The 16,112-nt window shown below is 50.3% G+C and overlaps 2 protein-coding genes across 2 annotated transcripts; both read right to left on the bottom strand.

The window, feature by feature from the left end:
* Positions 1-200: 200 nt before the first annotated feature.
* On the bottom strand, positions 201-5,841 carry CRYGS (crystallin gamma S; the record flags this gene model as incomplete). The annotated part of the gene is made up of 3 exons (XM_080350129.1): positions 201-473; positions 2,493-2,735; positions 5,821-5,841. 3 exons carry the CDS (start codon positions 5,839-5,841, stop codon positions 201-203), a joined length of 537 nt encoding a protein of 178 aa, XP_080206255.1.
* Positions 5,842-7,075: 1,234 nt separating this feature from the next.
* On the bottom strand, positions 7,076-15,900 carry TBCCD1 (TBCC domain containing 1; the record flags this gene model as incomplete). The annotated part of the gene is made up of 7 exons (XM_080349840.1): positions 7,076-7,981; positions 8,517-8,681; positions 11,489-11,986; positions 12,555-12,741; positions 13,423-13,789; positions 15,319-15,468; positions 15,553-15,900. 6 exons carry the CDS (start codon positions 15,898-15,900, stop codon positions 8,552-8,554), a joined length of 1,680 nt encoding a protein of 559 aa, XP_080205966.1. The 3' UTR covers positions 7,076-7,981; positions 8,517-8,551.
* Between the last annotated feature and the right edge of the window lie 212 nt (positions 15,901-16,112).

Below are 16,112 nucleotides of genomic sequence, written 5' to 3'. Positions count from 1 at the left end.
TCCCTCCTTTAGTTTAACACCATCACCTCCCGTCCTACCACAACAGGCCCTGCTAAGAAGTCATCCCCATCTTTCTTATCAGCTCCTTTTAAGTACAGAAAGGCTGAAATAAGGTCTCCCCCAGGAACAAGCAGGACAGGCGGAGCTGAGTGACTCAGTTGCTTTATTGACGCCCCCGGCAGCCCCGTCCCCGGGCTGCCTCACTCAGCGATGCTGCGGAAGGACTGGACGGCGGGACTGGCCGCCCCCCACTCCACGGGCTTGCGGTATTCACCCTTGGTGAGCAGGTACTGGCGGCCCCGGTAGTTGGGATGCTCGTAGAAAACCCAGACGCCCTCCAGGACCCTGCAGGCATGGACCTCCCTCATGTGCCACTTCTCCATGATGGAAGGGCAGTCTTCGGTGGCTTCGAACATCTGCCCGCCAAAATCACCCTTCTCAAAGAGTTGGATGTGGCCCCGGCCTCCACTGGGCTAGAAAAAGGGAGGAGAAAAATGGAATCAATGTGTCCCCAGCTTTGCCCATCATCAGCGGGTGGGAGCAGAGCTGATGCTTGGTCAGACTGGGACCAGGCACCACCACCCCCGCCCCAGGACAGCTGAACAGCCCCCAAAAGCACGGTGGGGAGGCACCTGCAGTAACTCCCGTGCAAAGAAAGCATAAAAGTACTGAGCCCCAGAGCATTTGGGGCTCAAAGCCCCACCACGGCCCCAGTTTTGCAGAGGGAGATGAGGCCACGTCAGCGGGTCCTGGGCTCGGTCCCGCTGCTGCCACGAACCCTTCAGCTCTGCGTGAGTATCGGGAGAGACGGGACCCCTTCCGCTCCCCGCTCCTCCAGGCAACCAGGAGTTTAATGAGCTGCTGACCCCAGCTGGGTTTATTCCAGGCGGACGCGGCGCAGGTATTTTCCACTGTGTTTTGAAGCGCTGTGTTGCCCGAAGGCACTCGCGGCGGTTTTAATCTGCAGCTGCCTGGACAGCATCTCCCCCCCGCCTCCCCCAGCCCAGCTCTGCGGGAGATCTCAGATCCAGGCACTGATGCTGCAGCTTTTCTGGGGGTCCCCATGCACACCCCCAAACATGAGGGGAATCCAGGCACTGGCTGGATATGTTCCCTGCAAAACCCCTTCCCAGCTGTGCAACCTGGGACACCACAGCTGTGCTGCTCAAGTCAGTGATGCGTGGAGGAACAACCACAGGCACCAGTACAGGTTGGGGGGACCTGCTGGAAAGCAGCTCTGCAGAAAAGGACCTGGGAGTTCTGGGGGACAACAGGGTGACCATGAGCCACCCATGTGTCCTTGTGGCCAAGAAGCCAACAGTACCTGGGGTGCATCAAGAAAGGTGTGACCAGCAGGTCGAGGGAGGTTGGAGGTTGTTCCTCCTGCTCTGCCCTGCCCTGGTGAGGCCACATCTGGAGTTGTGTCCAGCTCTGGGCTCCCCAGTTTAAGAAGGACAAGGAATTACTGGAGAGAGTCCAGTGCAGGGACACAAAGATGCCGAGGGGTCTGGAGCATCTTTGTGCTGAGGAGACACTAAGAGAGCTGGGGCTGTTGAGCTGGAGAAGAGAAGCTGAGAGGGATCTGATCAATGGGATCAATATCTCAGGGTGGGTGTCAGAGGATGGACCAGACTCTGCTCAGTGGTGCCCAACGCCAGGGTGAGGGGCAACAGGCACAGACTGTAACACAGGAGGCTCCATCTGAACATGAGCAGAAACTTCTTTGATGGGAGGTGCCAGAGCCCTGGAACAGGATGGTTTCAAGTGTCATTCCCACTCCTGGTGACACCAGGGCTGTTTTCCCCATGTCCATGCTGCCCAGAAGGACGTGGGGACACTCACAATCAGTTCCCTATGTCAGAACGAGCCCTGGCTGGTTAGAGGTGAACAAACTGGTCTGAGTGCTCCTGCAAAACCCATGTCCTTCTGGGACAGGCCTTGCTCCCACCAGCAGATTTGGATCAGTCAGCAGCAGCAAACTGGAGAGCGACTTGCCTGGACACTGAGGTCTCTGGAAGAAGATGCAGATAAAACTGCTGCTGTTACCAGAAACCCACCTACCAGGTTCTCTGAGGGACCTGTGATAAGAGTGGAAGAAATTTATCTTCTCCACTTTTAGAATCACTTTGGTTGGAAAAGCCCCTCAAGATCATTGAGCCCAACCGTTCCCCCACCCCTGGCACTGCCCCATGTCCTGAGAACCTCATCTTTGTGTATTTTCAACCCCTCCAGGGCTGGTCACTCCAGCACTGCCCTGGGCAGCCTGTTCCAATGCCCCACAGCCCTTTGGGGAAGAAATTGTTCCCCACATCCAACCTCAACCTCCCCTGGTGCAACTTGAGGCTGTTTCCTCTTGTCCTGGTGCTTGTTCCTTGGGAGAAGAGACCAAACCCTTCCATGTTACAAACGCTTTGCTATTTGCACCAGCACACTAAAATCCTTAAATGACAGGTGTCTAGTTAAGATATCCCTCAGGAAGAGGTCACACTTACTATCTGGACGGCTTTGCAGGAGCCGAGGCGGTCGTTGAGGCCCATCCACTGGTGGTAGTCAGGATACTCGCCGTGTGTCAGAACGTACATGTTCCCAGAGAAGTTGGGTCTCTCATAGGCCACCCAGGTGCCTCCATCTACCCGGATGGAGTTGCAGCGGCTCAGGTAGGTGTGAAAATCGGGGCAGTCGCTGTCGCACTCATAGTAACGGCCTAGGAAATTCTTGTCTTCATAGAAGGTGACCTAAAGACAAGAAGAAGAAGGGAAGCAGGGAGTTTCCTCATCACCCCGCACCTGTATCCATATTCTAGCCACATCACAGTGTGAAATATCTGAAAACAAAGCCCTTGAGATGTCAAAAACTCATCAAGCCCAACCACTGAGCAGGACCAACAAACCCGGCCACCAATTCACAGCACCCAGTTCCATCCCAATCCAACACAAAGCTCCGTCGGTGAAGTCCTTGCCCTCTTTGCAGCAAAACACTGAAATCATTTACCTCCCAACTTCTCTAGGATCAGAAGTCACTAATTATGGCCAAGGGAGCCAAGAGTAGCCAATGGACTGTACTAAGCGGAGCTTCACTTAGTCTGGCTTACCAAGCGTTTGCAGTTAGACCTTTACCAAGCGTCTCTTTCCTCCTGGGCCTTGTCTTCCAGCCTCGTGATCGTTCTCCTTGTTCCCACTCTAATGGTCCCCAGTTGGCTTCTTCGAAAGTCAACGCCAAAACTGGACATAAAACTGCAGGAGCATTCCAGGTACATGGTGGATAGCACAGGTCTTCAGACACACGAAGATTGTGTTTGCTGCTCCTGCTTTGGTTGCGGCAAGCTTGTGATACGGCTGACAGATTTCTGACCCATCACCATGTTTCTTTCCCAAGAGCTGACTGCAACACCCTTGCCTTAGGGACACTTTTTCCCTATTTGATCACAACCAGTCTGAAATGATCTCGAGAGCAAACCCCATTCCTCTTGCCGAGGAATCACCAAAACAGCCAGCCCTGAGAGGTGACGTGTTTTCTTCAGAAAGCCCTTTGTGGAAACATTGCCAGGTCCTAGACCCAGACCGGTCCTTCACATGTCCTTCCAGATGACAATTAACCATCAAGAGCTGCTCTTCGCAATAAGACGTCCTGAACCATCACGTCTATTTTGACTCTATCCTTTGCTTGCTTGTGGTACTGTGATGCCGGATCATACAAGAAATTACAATAGTTTATTTAACAGACGTAGAGATGAGGTTCTTAGGGACATGGGTTAGTGCCAGGCTTGTGTTTAACAGTTGGACTCTATGATCTTGAAGCTCTTTTCCAACCAAAATGATTCTATGAATTCATCTCAACAGATCCCATTCACCTGCACCCAATCACCCACCCATCTTCCAGCTTAGCAGGAGTTTCATTAATTACTCCAGCATCTTCTAGAGTCTTGCATTGACTCAACTGATGTACAAATTGGTTGATCCAATGCAGCGCATGCTCAAGACAGTGTTTCACCACTTGCTGAGAGAATTTCCCTAGCCACCACGATTTAAACATCTAACGTGCAGAACCCCATAATCCAGTTTTCCCATAGTTTTCCCACAGCTTGAGCATTAAGACATCCAAACACCTTTTGATCCTGGCTGGTTGTACATGAGTTGGCTGCCGACATTGCTCTAACATCAGTGCCGTTAAAATGCTGTTCATTGTCACCGCTTCAACCCAGGAGACAAATTCCAACCTAAGACAACCCTCTTACTATTTTGTTTTCCATTCACTTTGTGTTAATAAATAATTTAGCCACAGTTTGCTTAGAGGTGGTTGGTCAGCGTGTCCCACCAGCCTGATCAGGCGTTTGGGGACTCAGACTAATCATGCCAGAGGATTTATGTCCTTGCTCTTGTGGCCTGTTAATAGACTTTTATTTAGATAATGTCATTTCCCTCACATTTTCCTCTTATTTTCAAGAGCTGCATCTCCCATTATGAACCAGCCATTTCAATTCCAGATTCATCGCTTTGTTTCAGTCACATCTTACCCCAACGCAAATCACCTTCCTTCAGTAACAACGTTTAATAACGTTTAATTCTCTCCTTCACCCTTTTCTTCTCCCTGGAACACGCGAGGCAAGAGCACAGCACAGAGAAAAGATGTGATTTGCACTGAATTTGCTCCTCCTGGACATTTTGCTGCTCCACAGCAACACATAGTGAACACATTCCCTGCAGCAGGCACCTGGCGCTCAGCAGGATAAAGACAGGACAGGTTTAAGTCTCTTTCAGCAGACAAGAGACCTGAGCATGAACCAGTTGCACTTCTCCAGCGCCTTCTTATGTACAGGGACATAAAAAATGTAGCACTGTGATCTACAGCCCCCAGGTCGGAAGGGAGCAGCACACTGCATTCGGTTCCTAGTGCCTGCTCAGAAATAGCCAAATCGCTTTGAGCCAAGATCACAGAAAAAAGCTGTGGAGAAGCAGGGACTGAATCCAGATCTTCCACGGCATCTGCAAAACCCCTCTGCCCCTTGGGTCCTACAGTCAATACAGGCTACAAGAAACAGAACCCAAAAGCAAAATAAAATGCAAAGATGTACATCTGTCCACAACCTCTTAACTCTTATTTAAATTTGACAGGAGAAATTGGCCACTAGCCCCAAGTTCTCCCCCTCCTTTCCCAGCCATTTGGCCCAGCCCAACCTGCAGCAAGGTCTGCGTGACCAACCAGCTCTGCGAACTTCGAGATCGCGGCGTCGGAGCAGGATCCCCAACTGATGCGCATCGCTAACTGCAGCCGAGCTTCCTCATCTGCCTTCTGCTCCAGTTCCAGTTCAGCTCTGCCGATGCCACCACATCACCAAGCCGGTTCACATCTCTCGGGGAATGTTTTCAGGCATCTTTCTGTTGTAGCAAACCCTTTGTTCTATCATTGAAGATGTGGCGGCTGCTGCTGGCATCAGGACTCGGTTCCTCTCGAGGAAGCGTCCACGAGACTCTGCTCTGCTCATCACGTTCGCTGCTGGCACAGAAGCCTCCGCCATCAATTTAACAAGGCATCAGGTCCTGCTGCATTTTAAAATATCCCCTCACCAGTCACTGTGTTCCTCTCCAGCCTCTCGCAGAGCCAGACCTAGAGGAAACAGCCAGGATCTGGGAAAAGACTAGGGAGGGCTCAGCTCTGGGTTCCCTCCACCCCAGGAGGGGTTTCGGGCACCTCCTCTTGCCAAGCAACTGACAGAGGGGAAAGCTGTCAGCAGAACAAAAACCACCAAGCTTTTCCACAACTTACCCCTGATAAATTCTGTACTCTGAGCCCCAATCGCGAATAGGCTGCAAATAAACTTACCTTGGTTCCAGCTCTGGACATTTTCCGTTCCAGCCAAGCTCCCCGGTGCTGGAGGAACGTCAGAAGCTGTTACAAACAGCCAGGATCTCAGGCGCCCTTTTTATAACGGGCTTGTTTTAAACCAGACAGCCGCTTCGTCATGAGAATGGGATCCAAAATTTGAGTCAGTGATTCTGAGGCTATAGCCCGTTTCCAGAAAAGCAAACAGGATTATGGAATAAAGAAAGGCTTCACCATCCTTCCTTTGTTACCATTTGCTGAGTCAGAACACCAAAACTCGGCCAAAACGCACTCAAAACACGCAGCCCCCTGCCAAGTCCTGGAAGACGGGGGACGATTTGGCTGCTCTCTCCCTTTCAAGCATGTTAAACAAGGAGAAATCCTCGTTGGCTCTAAAAGCCCAGCCCTGTTTGTAGGGAAGAGACTCAATATTTATCAGAGAACATTGCCCCGCAGCAAAGGATGGAGCTACAAAACAGGGAACACGTGCTCAGATGGGCTCGCAAAGAACAGCTTCGGCTTCAAAAAACACAGAGTGGAAACAGCAAAGAGGCTGTAGATTTTTACAGCACGCCCTCAGCTTGAGCTATATCGCTCCAAATGGTGCCTGATGTCGAGAAAAATAATGATGTCTGGCCACACACCCCCAAAATGAGCAATTCCAGACATCGAAGGGTAAAGAACGATGCCCAAATTTCCGACAAAATCTGCCAGTGTCACAAATTCAACTCAAAACTCTCACAGCGCTGCCTGCGGTTTGACAGAGTTTTCATTTGAACCGCGCTCAGCCCTGCTGAGCGGGGAGGGTGAGGATCGCTGGCTCCTGTCCACCCGCACCCCCCGCCAGCCCGGCGTGAAATAAAACCACCTCTGCAGCTATTCGCTGCCCAGCCCCAAGGCTTAGCGACACAAAGGGACGCGAAATCCAGCCCAGCGGCACCCGAAACGCACAGAGCCCGCTGCAAATCCCTCAGGACAAGCAGTCTCGCGACAGCGGCTCCACGCACGCCGAGACATCAGCACCTCGTCCTCTTGCATTTTAGGCGTCTTGAATCGCCCAGCGCTGTTGCTTACAGCTCTTTCTGCTACAATGCTGTGAGGCCACTTCATATATATATACATTTTTTAATTCAAATTCTGCCTTACAAAGATCAAAATGCAACCATAACCTGGGTCCTATCGAAAGACAACTCAGTGGGAAATCTCCAAGCTCCGCAGCAGTCCATTTGAACATCACTCCTTGAAAAGTGGGTTAAATAGAATAAACTCGCCTTGTATTGCATCCCCTGCCTCCCCAGGAGCAGAGACCTTCAGAAAAGTTTTAGCAACACAATATCATGCACTAAAAGTGCTCTCAGTTTGGATAACTCTTCTCAAGTCACACACAGCTGCTGCCTTTGGTCCCCACAGAGATGCCTTTGCCCATTTTGCCTAATTTATGTGCTCAGCTATGAGGGCATCTCCCCAAAACAGGCTCCACCAGCACATGGGAATGGTACTACTTTAATTCAATACTCTTTACAAGAAACATTAAATGGTGTTTCTATCAAGCCTGAAAACCTCCAGCTCCATGGTTGTTGCTACATTAGCAGTTTTATCTCAGTTGGCTGGTTCATATTTCACTCAGCAGTAAAGACGTGTCCCACTAACACCTGCCGCACAGGTAAAGCCCTTTCCCTAGGACACGCGCCAGGCTTAGCCCAGAACTCCGTTTTATTGACATTTGTCAAAACGCCGCAAATGTATATAAAGCTAATTCCATAAAATCCCATTGCTTAAGTGCCATCTCATATAAAATAAAATCCACTGCAATTCATTAATAAAAAAAATAAATCAACAATTTCTTTGTCACATTTATACAACCAGCGCAGCCGGATCGTACCACAAAGCCCTGTGTGTGGCTTCGCGCCGGGAAGGGCTCCTTGGTGGGATATTTGCACCCTGTGGACACCAACCACGATGGCAGCTTCCCCGCTACAGCATCTGCAACACAGCGTCTTCATGGACACACACTCGCTCCCTCACCAACAGGGTCGTTACAGGGAAAGTGGCGGCGATCAGAAACCCCAACGTGGACAGACAGACGGTCGCCAGTCCATGACAAGCATGTTCGGTCTTAATGACAACTGGTTTTGGTGTAACGCTGCCTGTTCCCGGGGCTCTGTAACAAAATAGAGGAGCACATTTTACTCCCAACACTAGCAAAGGAAAAGCAACTCGAAGACTAAATTAAAAATAAACATCAACTCTCAAATGGTTTGAAACACACAATGGTAGAAAAACCCAGTAAGCGCTTGTCTGCGACTCCTAAACCACTTTTACTTGGGAAGAGAAAGATGTTACAAAGTAAGAATTATTTGAAGTCTCAGTTGGTTCTGTTAAGCACAAAGTCAGGCAGGTAAGAACAGATTTAAATACATAAAGAGCAGCTGTTCAAATAGGTTTTGCCGTCAGATTCTGCACAATGCACCTGCACAGGCGCACACGGGTGTCCCCAGCAAATCAAACACAACACCTGCGGAGAACAAGGGAGGTGCTGAGTACACAGTGAACAGATTCACCCTGAAAAGAGGTTTTGGCTGCAAAATAAGAACTAAAAATCAAATGCAAGGCTCTCGGGAGCACGTTCACTGAACAGCCTGCTGCTTCTCCCACCTCTGCCTGGGCTTTGCACACAAAATGTGTTCTTGACTCACCCTTTCTTTTTCTTCTGCTGTCCAGGACGGCGATGCTACCCCGCTGCCTGCTTGGAGCCCGCGGCGGGGGGGACCAGGCTGTCCAGCTGCTGACGGTTCCCCGTCTGAACCAGCCACTCGTAGAATTTGTTCTCTACCAGCATCTGGAACTGTTTCCTCTGATCCCTGAAACCAAAGGAAGATCGGCAGGGATGTCAAGGTCACATTAATTATTATATTATACTTCTAAACCTCACCTTTGGTATCCAAATGAGGCTCCAAATATATCAGCTAAAAGCTGGGCTTGGTTCCTGAACTTCCTGTTTTAGGAAGAGAAGGTTTTTACCAAGTAAATGTGATAACAATGAACCCCAAAGACTGAACTTGGCGGAATTAGAGAAGTCACACAAAGTTCCTCATCCCACCGGCACAGCAACCCAGCTCAGAGCACAGATTAAAAACTGACTGAAGAGGGAGAAAAAGAAGATTAGTAACCAGCGTTTAAGCACTGAAGACACTAAACTCTGTTCTGACAGCATCTGAAAGAGAGAGGATGGAGATCAGGAAACAAAATGTGCATCTAAACACTCCTCAAATAATTCTCATTACTGGTAAATAACTTTTGGGGTGGTTTTGGTTAAGACGAGTACTAACAAGGTGTACAGCTCACAGAGTTTCTCCAGAACTGATCCTAGCCCTCTGGGAACAGCTCAGCTCTGGAATTTCTTAAGCCAAAGGTACCATGAGTATTGACTAACTCCTGCTGCATGTTATTTTCTACAAGCTTACGTGATTCCATTTGGGACATATGTAAAACATGAACATTTTCAATATCCTGTGCACATTTCAAGTGGTTTTGCTTTGAACTCACTCCTAATTGGATGTGCTGATCCCATCCCATACCGGGAAAAGCAGCAAACCAGCCAGATTCATTTTTGTGCCACTCGGTTTCCCAGAGGCTCAGGGTCCCCAGACCCTTTTTCTCAAGTTAAAGGCTCTTCTTTGTACTATCGCTTCCATTTGAGACATTCCCCAGAAAACAGGGTTCTAGGAGAGAAACTTAAATTCCTCCCCAGTGAATGTGAACACAAAGGCAGACGCTTCTTTCTTCTCTTCGGGTTTTATCTTCTCCAAGTGCTTTTTATATACGTTGATCTGCTGCTGACCCCGAAAGACTTTCTGTCTGATATGCTCGGAAAATGAATAAACAGGATTTTATGCTTTTGCAAGTTGTTCCTCAAGCTGTCTTACTGGGCCTGTCTTACGGGGTTTTTACTTTCAGCCTGGCAGGATTTACATTCTTTTTTTGCCCCACTTTCCTCATTCAGACAACTTCAACTTCTTGAAAGACATTCTTCTTATTTCTAACCGTCTCTTTCACCTCCCAGTTCAAGCACAGCAGCTTTTTTCTTTCTACAAGCCTGATATCCTGTTTGCTCTAAGCTTCCTGGTTGTCTCTCTCGCTGTTTCCCTGCCTGCAGGAGACAGAGACATTTTACACCGTCAGCTGCCCACTTTTTCAGCAAGCTTCTGAACCTGGCACAGTTTTCCCCCTCTCATGAAATAATCCACTCCGGTACCAAGCCCTGGCCTCCTGTGACTGCTGTTCAATCTAAGCACATCATCCGTGTTACCTCGTATTTCTTTAACAGGAAGATTTTTGACAGATCAAATGCCTTTGCAAAACTCTAGGGTGAGAAGCAGCAGCCCTGGGAGGACCACAGCTGGAGGGCAAAGAAACACCTTAGATGAGGTTGATAGACGCAACAGATGACACTAACACAAGGGCTGAAGCCACAACTTCCCTCCCCGCTGCCTTTCAAGACTCAGAGACAGAGTTTTGAAGGTTTTATGACTCTGTCACCACTGCTGGGTCACTACTGCTTGGCCAACCTCCCAAAATCCTGCCCCAGAAGCCTTTCTCTGGTGTGATGGGGAGTGTTGACAGTTTGACCCAAGAGGTTTTCATATTCTGTGTTCTCCAGAGGATAAATCCCCTAAGATCACCACTTATCAGCCCCCAGTTACACACCGTTACAAGCCATTGAATGCGCACAGAACAGAAAGAAAAATCTACGTGGCTCTAGCACAGCTTAGAGAACAAAACCTGTTCTCATCTCTTCAGGCTTTCACAATCTAATATCTGGGTTTCTGTCCCCATTCTTATTTGCAAAGGAAGCCAGGTTCTTCAGGTTACTGCAGCGAAAAAGGTTCACAAAAAGATAAAAGCAGTTAAACTGAAGTCAGGAGAGATTTGCACCCCTGTCTGACCTGGCTGGCTGCAGAAGAAAGCACAGTGGCAAAGGAAGCAAAGGGAAACTTTTCCAGAACTCTGCAGCAGGTAGTGGGAAAGCAAACAGACATGCATCAGTACGTGAGACAGGCTAGGACAGGCCTAGCTAGGACAAAAACAGCTGGGCAGAGGATTCCATGTGATCTAACAAAGAGAACTTGAAAAGCTGCTGCCCATGAGGTGACCTACTCGGTTCACAAGTCCATTCTTAGCTCGCCTCAGCAACAGACAGGACAGTAATTTAAAGCTTCAATCGCAACGTAAAGGTTGTGCTAAGAGCGATCACCCATCAGCCACGGGCCAGTAACAGGTCGAGCTGTTGAGGGAACGCACCCAGATCTCACCCACTGCAGCACTGGGAGCAGAACAGAGACAGCAGAGGCAGCAGCAGCGTGAAGGGAGGTGTGAGTTCCTCGCTCAGCAGTGTCTAGCCAGGCATCTCCTTGAGCCTCGCAAGCCAGGAAAGCGCAATATCACAGAGTTACGGTTTTGAGCATTATTCTCCTCACTATATTCATACGGAAGACCAGAATCCCAGGATTGCTAATTACTACAACTCTAGAAATGGCGTGCAAGACAAAGCTCATGCAAACCAACCCATTAGTACAGCATTTTTGTTGAGCTACACGAAATTAGTCTCCCGTTTGTACGGCCGAGCTGGGAGGCAGCTCCCAGGTTGCCGTCGGGGCGCTGCACTTACTTGGTCAGACCCGCCTCCTTCACCATTTTCTGCCAGATCTGCACCTTCTGCTCCCGCTGGCTCAGCGCTTTCTGATAAGCATGGGGCAAACCCCCCGGCGTCTCCGTGGTGTCTCCTTCCATCTCGAAAGGAATCACGAAGGTGTAGAAGTCCGAGGGGGGCAGGAGGTGGAAGACGCCAGTGTCACCGCTCTCCTTGCACACCAGCACGGGGTTGTCCCAGTGGTTGGGCAGCGTGGCCAAGCCCACCTGAGCCATGTGGTCTTCCAGCATCGGGTAGTGGGTGTGGAACGGGGCGAAGCTGATGGCATGGTTCCCTGAGAGGATGAGAGGCTGCGTGGGCGTGAGGATGTGAAAAGTACAGCCAGCAGTGGAGGAAAGGGACAAACGATGGCAAACCACGATGACCTTGACGTTGTCGCAGCTGTGGACGTGAACAGAGGCCTGGACAGGGCCGAGGACAAACGTGCTGTTCCGGCACTTCTCAATGGTCACGGAGCTGCGGAAGAAAACAAGGACATGGTGAGAAGGAAACAGCAAAACCAGGACTTTTCATCTAACATGAACTTAGTGCTTCACCAAACTTACTGAATAGCCACAAAGATTATTAAGGAAGTGGAGCATCTCCCCTGTGAGGAAAGGCTGAGGGAGCTGGGGCTCTGGAGCTGGACAAGAGGAGACTGAGGGGTGACCTCATTCATTGTTATCAATATATAAAGGGTGAGTGTCAGGAGGATGGAGCCAGGCTCTTCTCGGTGACAAACAGTGATAGGACAAGGGGCAATGGGTACAAACTGGAACACAGGAGGTTCCACTTAAAGATGAGAAGAAACTTGTTTGGGGTGAGGGTGGCAGAGCCTGGCCCAGGCTGCCCAGGGAGGTTGTGGAGTCTCCTTCTCTGCAGACATTCCAACCCGCCTGGACACCTTCCTGTGTAACCTCATCTGGGTGTTCCTGCTCCATGGGGGGATTGCACTGGATGAGCTTTCCAGGTCCCTTCCAACCCCTGACATTCTGGGATTCTGTGAAAACACATCCAGCTGTGTCCCAGAAGAATCAAAACTCACCGGAGGGGAGAGAGGAGATAAATGAAGGACTCATTGCAGCGATGAATTCTTACATGAGCCCCCACCAAGGTGTCCGAGCTCTTGGCCAGCGTCTGCTTGTAAACCTGGCTCATGATCACCATGGGGAGCGCCTCGGGCACCGCGCGAGTATTGCAGGCAATCTTTGCTCTCCGGGTTGTTCCTTCAACTGCAAAATCAAGTTCACCAATGCATTTAAAATTAAAAAGCATAAAAAGACTATACACAGACATGACAGCTCACTGTTCACACCCCTCAAGAAAATGATCAGCCCAAAACTTCAAGGACAGTATCATCAAATTTTGTCACTTCACAAGAATTGCATATTTTAAGACAGCAAAATGCTCCCTCTACAGTACAACCCTTGAGCAACCTCCCTGTCCTACATAACACGCTGCCATTCCTACACTTGTGCAGTCAGAGGAAATAAAACATTAACCTGATCCTTTTTCCTCTTAAGGGGGAAGGTGTCACATCCCTGCGGGTGAGGCAATGCGATTCAAGGCAAGAAAACCCATACCAGTTTTCAGTTTGCCACATACACATCACATTATCTATTTTCTGTGTCCAGCTTTACTTGAATAATGAGGACAGCGATACTGGCCTCACTCAGGGGAACCTATGAAAATAAAGCCATTACTGTTTGCTCACAGAAGTGCTCCAATGACCAGAAAAACACACACAGGTGTCACGCAGTACCTCTAGTCCCACAGACTCACCTCCACACTGTCACTCTGCCCACTACACTGACAGCAGGAAGAAAAAGAAGTAATAATTCCCCAGGCCCCTGCCAGATCCTGGACAGCAAGAGAAGCCAAGGCTAGAAAACTATTTCTGAAAATCAAGCTACCTTGCTGTGCCCACGCAAGTTTCTTCCCAGACTTGAGGCAGGCAGTCATCCCAAAAGGGTTTGTGGTCAGGCAAGCCCGCAGCCAGCTCTCCAGCTTGGGGAATGTGAAGGTTTTGGAGACCTTTGAGTAGCCGTTCTGTGCCTGGCAGGGCAGCCACAGCGCGAGCTCGTGCAGGGGATGGACCGTCCTGGACTTGGTCATGGTCCCTTCGATGAGAAAGCCGAGGGCGCAGACAGCTTCGTAGGACACCACACTGCTGCGGGTGGAAGGGGACGAGGCCGCGAGCTGCTCCGGCTCCAGCAGCAGCTCCAGCAGTTCCGAGAGGTGGGTCTGCACGAAGGCGCGGTGCTCCTGATCATTCCAGTTCTTAGCGGGCAGAAAAACACAGAAGGAAATGAGTTCTCACTGAGCTGACAAGCTGCACTGACATTATACAACGCATTGTTGCTTACACTCAGTCTAAAAGAGGGAAAGTGAGTAAAACACGGTGCTGTCACCTGCTCACTGCTTCTGAAATACAGAAAGGGAACTGGACTCATCAGCAACCTCTCCTCAAAAAAGAGAAAACATTTTATTCTAGCTCCAAGTACTAAATATTTCATTCTTGAAAGCAGAAACAGACTCGCCAACAACCCTTCCCACACAAATTCCTGGAAACAAATCAATAACTGACAGTCAAGGTCTCACAACTGCTCGATTGGAAAAATGGCCGTGTCTATTCCAGACCTTCGGAGATGATTAAGTGCCGCCTTCCGAGGCGCTGCGGGGAAAAGCGGAGGGTCATTTCTTCCCAGGCAAGCAGACCAATAAACCAAACAACATCTGAGGGAATCATTAGTTCACATTTAAAAGGGCTCCAGACCATTAAAAAAAAAGAAGGCTAGAATTATGGCAGACCTTAACATCAGCTTTTAAATAATGCTGGACTCTCCACAGCCGCCCTGTACAAGTTCCTCTCATTTCTTTTTTCATTTCTTCAATCGGTATAAAGTTACCCAGTCCCTATTTTTAATTATTTCACTGTGCCCCAAGCTGCGTTTCGCTAATTCATGCAGCTCACAACATCATCATCATGATAGAAACGCACAGCTTTGCAGCTGCCAATCTGGAATTTACTCTAAAACACAGAGAGCTGCAACTGATACATCCAACTCACTTCTCTTCTTTCAAAATACTGGGCAGTATTTTTAAAGGAAACAGTGGCATTTTTGACATGGTTGATGCACAGCTGACCAAAAAACCCCCCTTTCTGAAATATAACTTAATGGAGGGACCATCCTGGGATCCTATAGTGGATCACAGGAAAGCAGCTGCCAGAGTAAGAAAAGCAATAGAAAAACCACAGGGGCAGCTGCTTCTTACAAAGAGAATTGCCCATGCCCTAAAAGAACTTTCACAAGTTGCCTTTGGACTCTGAGGAATTCCTGTGGATGCCTTTTAGACAGAACACATCAACTGACAACCAATGACAGGACAAGGAGCAATGGGTACAAACTGGAACACAAGAGGTTCCACTTAAATAGGAGAAGAAACTTCTTCTCAGTGAGGGTGGCAGAGCCTGGCCCAGGCTGCCCAGGGAGGTTGTGGAGTCTCCTTCTCTGCAGACATTCCAACCCGCCTGGACACCTTCCTGTGTAACCTCATCTGGGTGTTCCTGCTCCATGGGGGGATTGCACTGGATGAGCTTTCCAGGGCCCTTCCAACTCCTGACATTCTGGGATTCTGTAAACTTAATTTCATTTACTGTCAAGTGAAGTGTCTCAAATGTGATTCCAGCTCAGTTTGTACCACAGGCAGTGACACCCTCCCAGGAACAAACCAGCCCCTTTCCAACCCACCCCAGGGCAGCACTTTGCCGTTTCCCACACAAGAAAGAATCCAACAGCTGCAAATACCTTATTCTCCCCGGCAGACTTTCCAGTCAGGCTGGGAGACCTAGTCCTGGGGCTGGGCCATTCCTCCCCGATCAGAGACCTCCGCAGAGACACCTTGTGAACCTGCTGCACGTACAGGAACAGCAGGAACTGCAGAGTGTCCACGGAGAGCTGGCCAAGAGGGAACAAAACAGGCGTTAGACTGGGCCAGGCCAGGCCGGTCACCCCTAAACCGACCCCCGCCCAAACTCCTGCCTTGCTCCGCTTCTGCTCCAGCTCCTTGGCGCTGCCACACGCCGCCTCGGCCTCAGCCCACTCGAGTCTGGCGTGCGGGTCTCGCCGGAGGAGGCTGTGGAAGAGCTCGAAGTAGAGCCAGGCCAGGCCGTGGCCCAGCTGCAGCTTCCCACAGGCGATGTGCCGCCAGCGGGGCCACGCCAGCCGCGGGAAGCAGCCCTCGCCTGCTCGCGCCCGGGCGTACGCCGCCACTTTCCGCAGGTAGTGCGGGGCGAGGCGGGCGGGCGGCGGGGCCGGCAGGGCTCCCAGCAGGAACGGCTCCGTCCGCACCCACAACCGCACCGGCGCCGCCGCCACTGCCGCCTCCATGGCGACCGCCGCCCACTTCCGGTGCCCGCCCAGGTGCCAACCAACGAGACGGCCCTTCCCTCCCGCTTGGAGGACTCACCCTCCAGCACGGCGATAGGATAGAGAGCGGCGTGACGGACCGAACCGCGATTGGCCAGCTGCCTCAAACCGACGCCCCGACAGGCAATTGGCTGGCGGCGTCGAGCCGGTGGTGAAGTGTGCGCAGATGATAG

This window comes from Nesoenas mayeri, assembly GCF_963082525.1.
Source record: "Nesoenas mayeri genome assembly, chromosome: 9".
In the NCBI taxonomy this organism is placed as follows: Eukaryota; Metazoa; Chordata; class Aves; order Columbiformes; family Columbidae; genus Nesoenas; species Nesoenas mayeri.
Note: the sequence above shows the minus strand (reverse complement) of the source record. Positions and strands in the feature narration are given on the sequence as shown.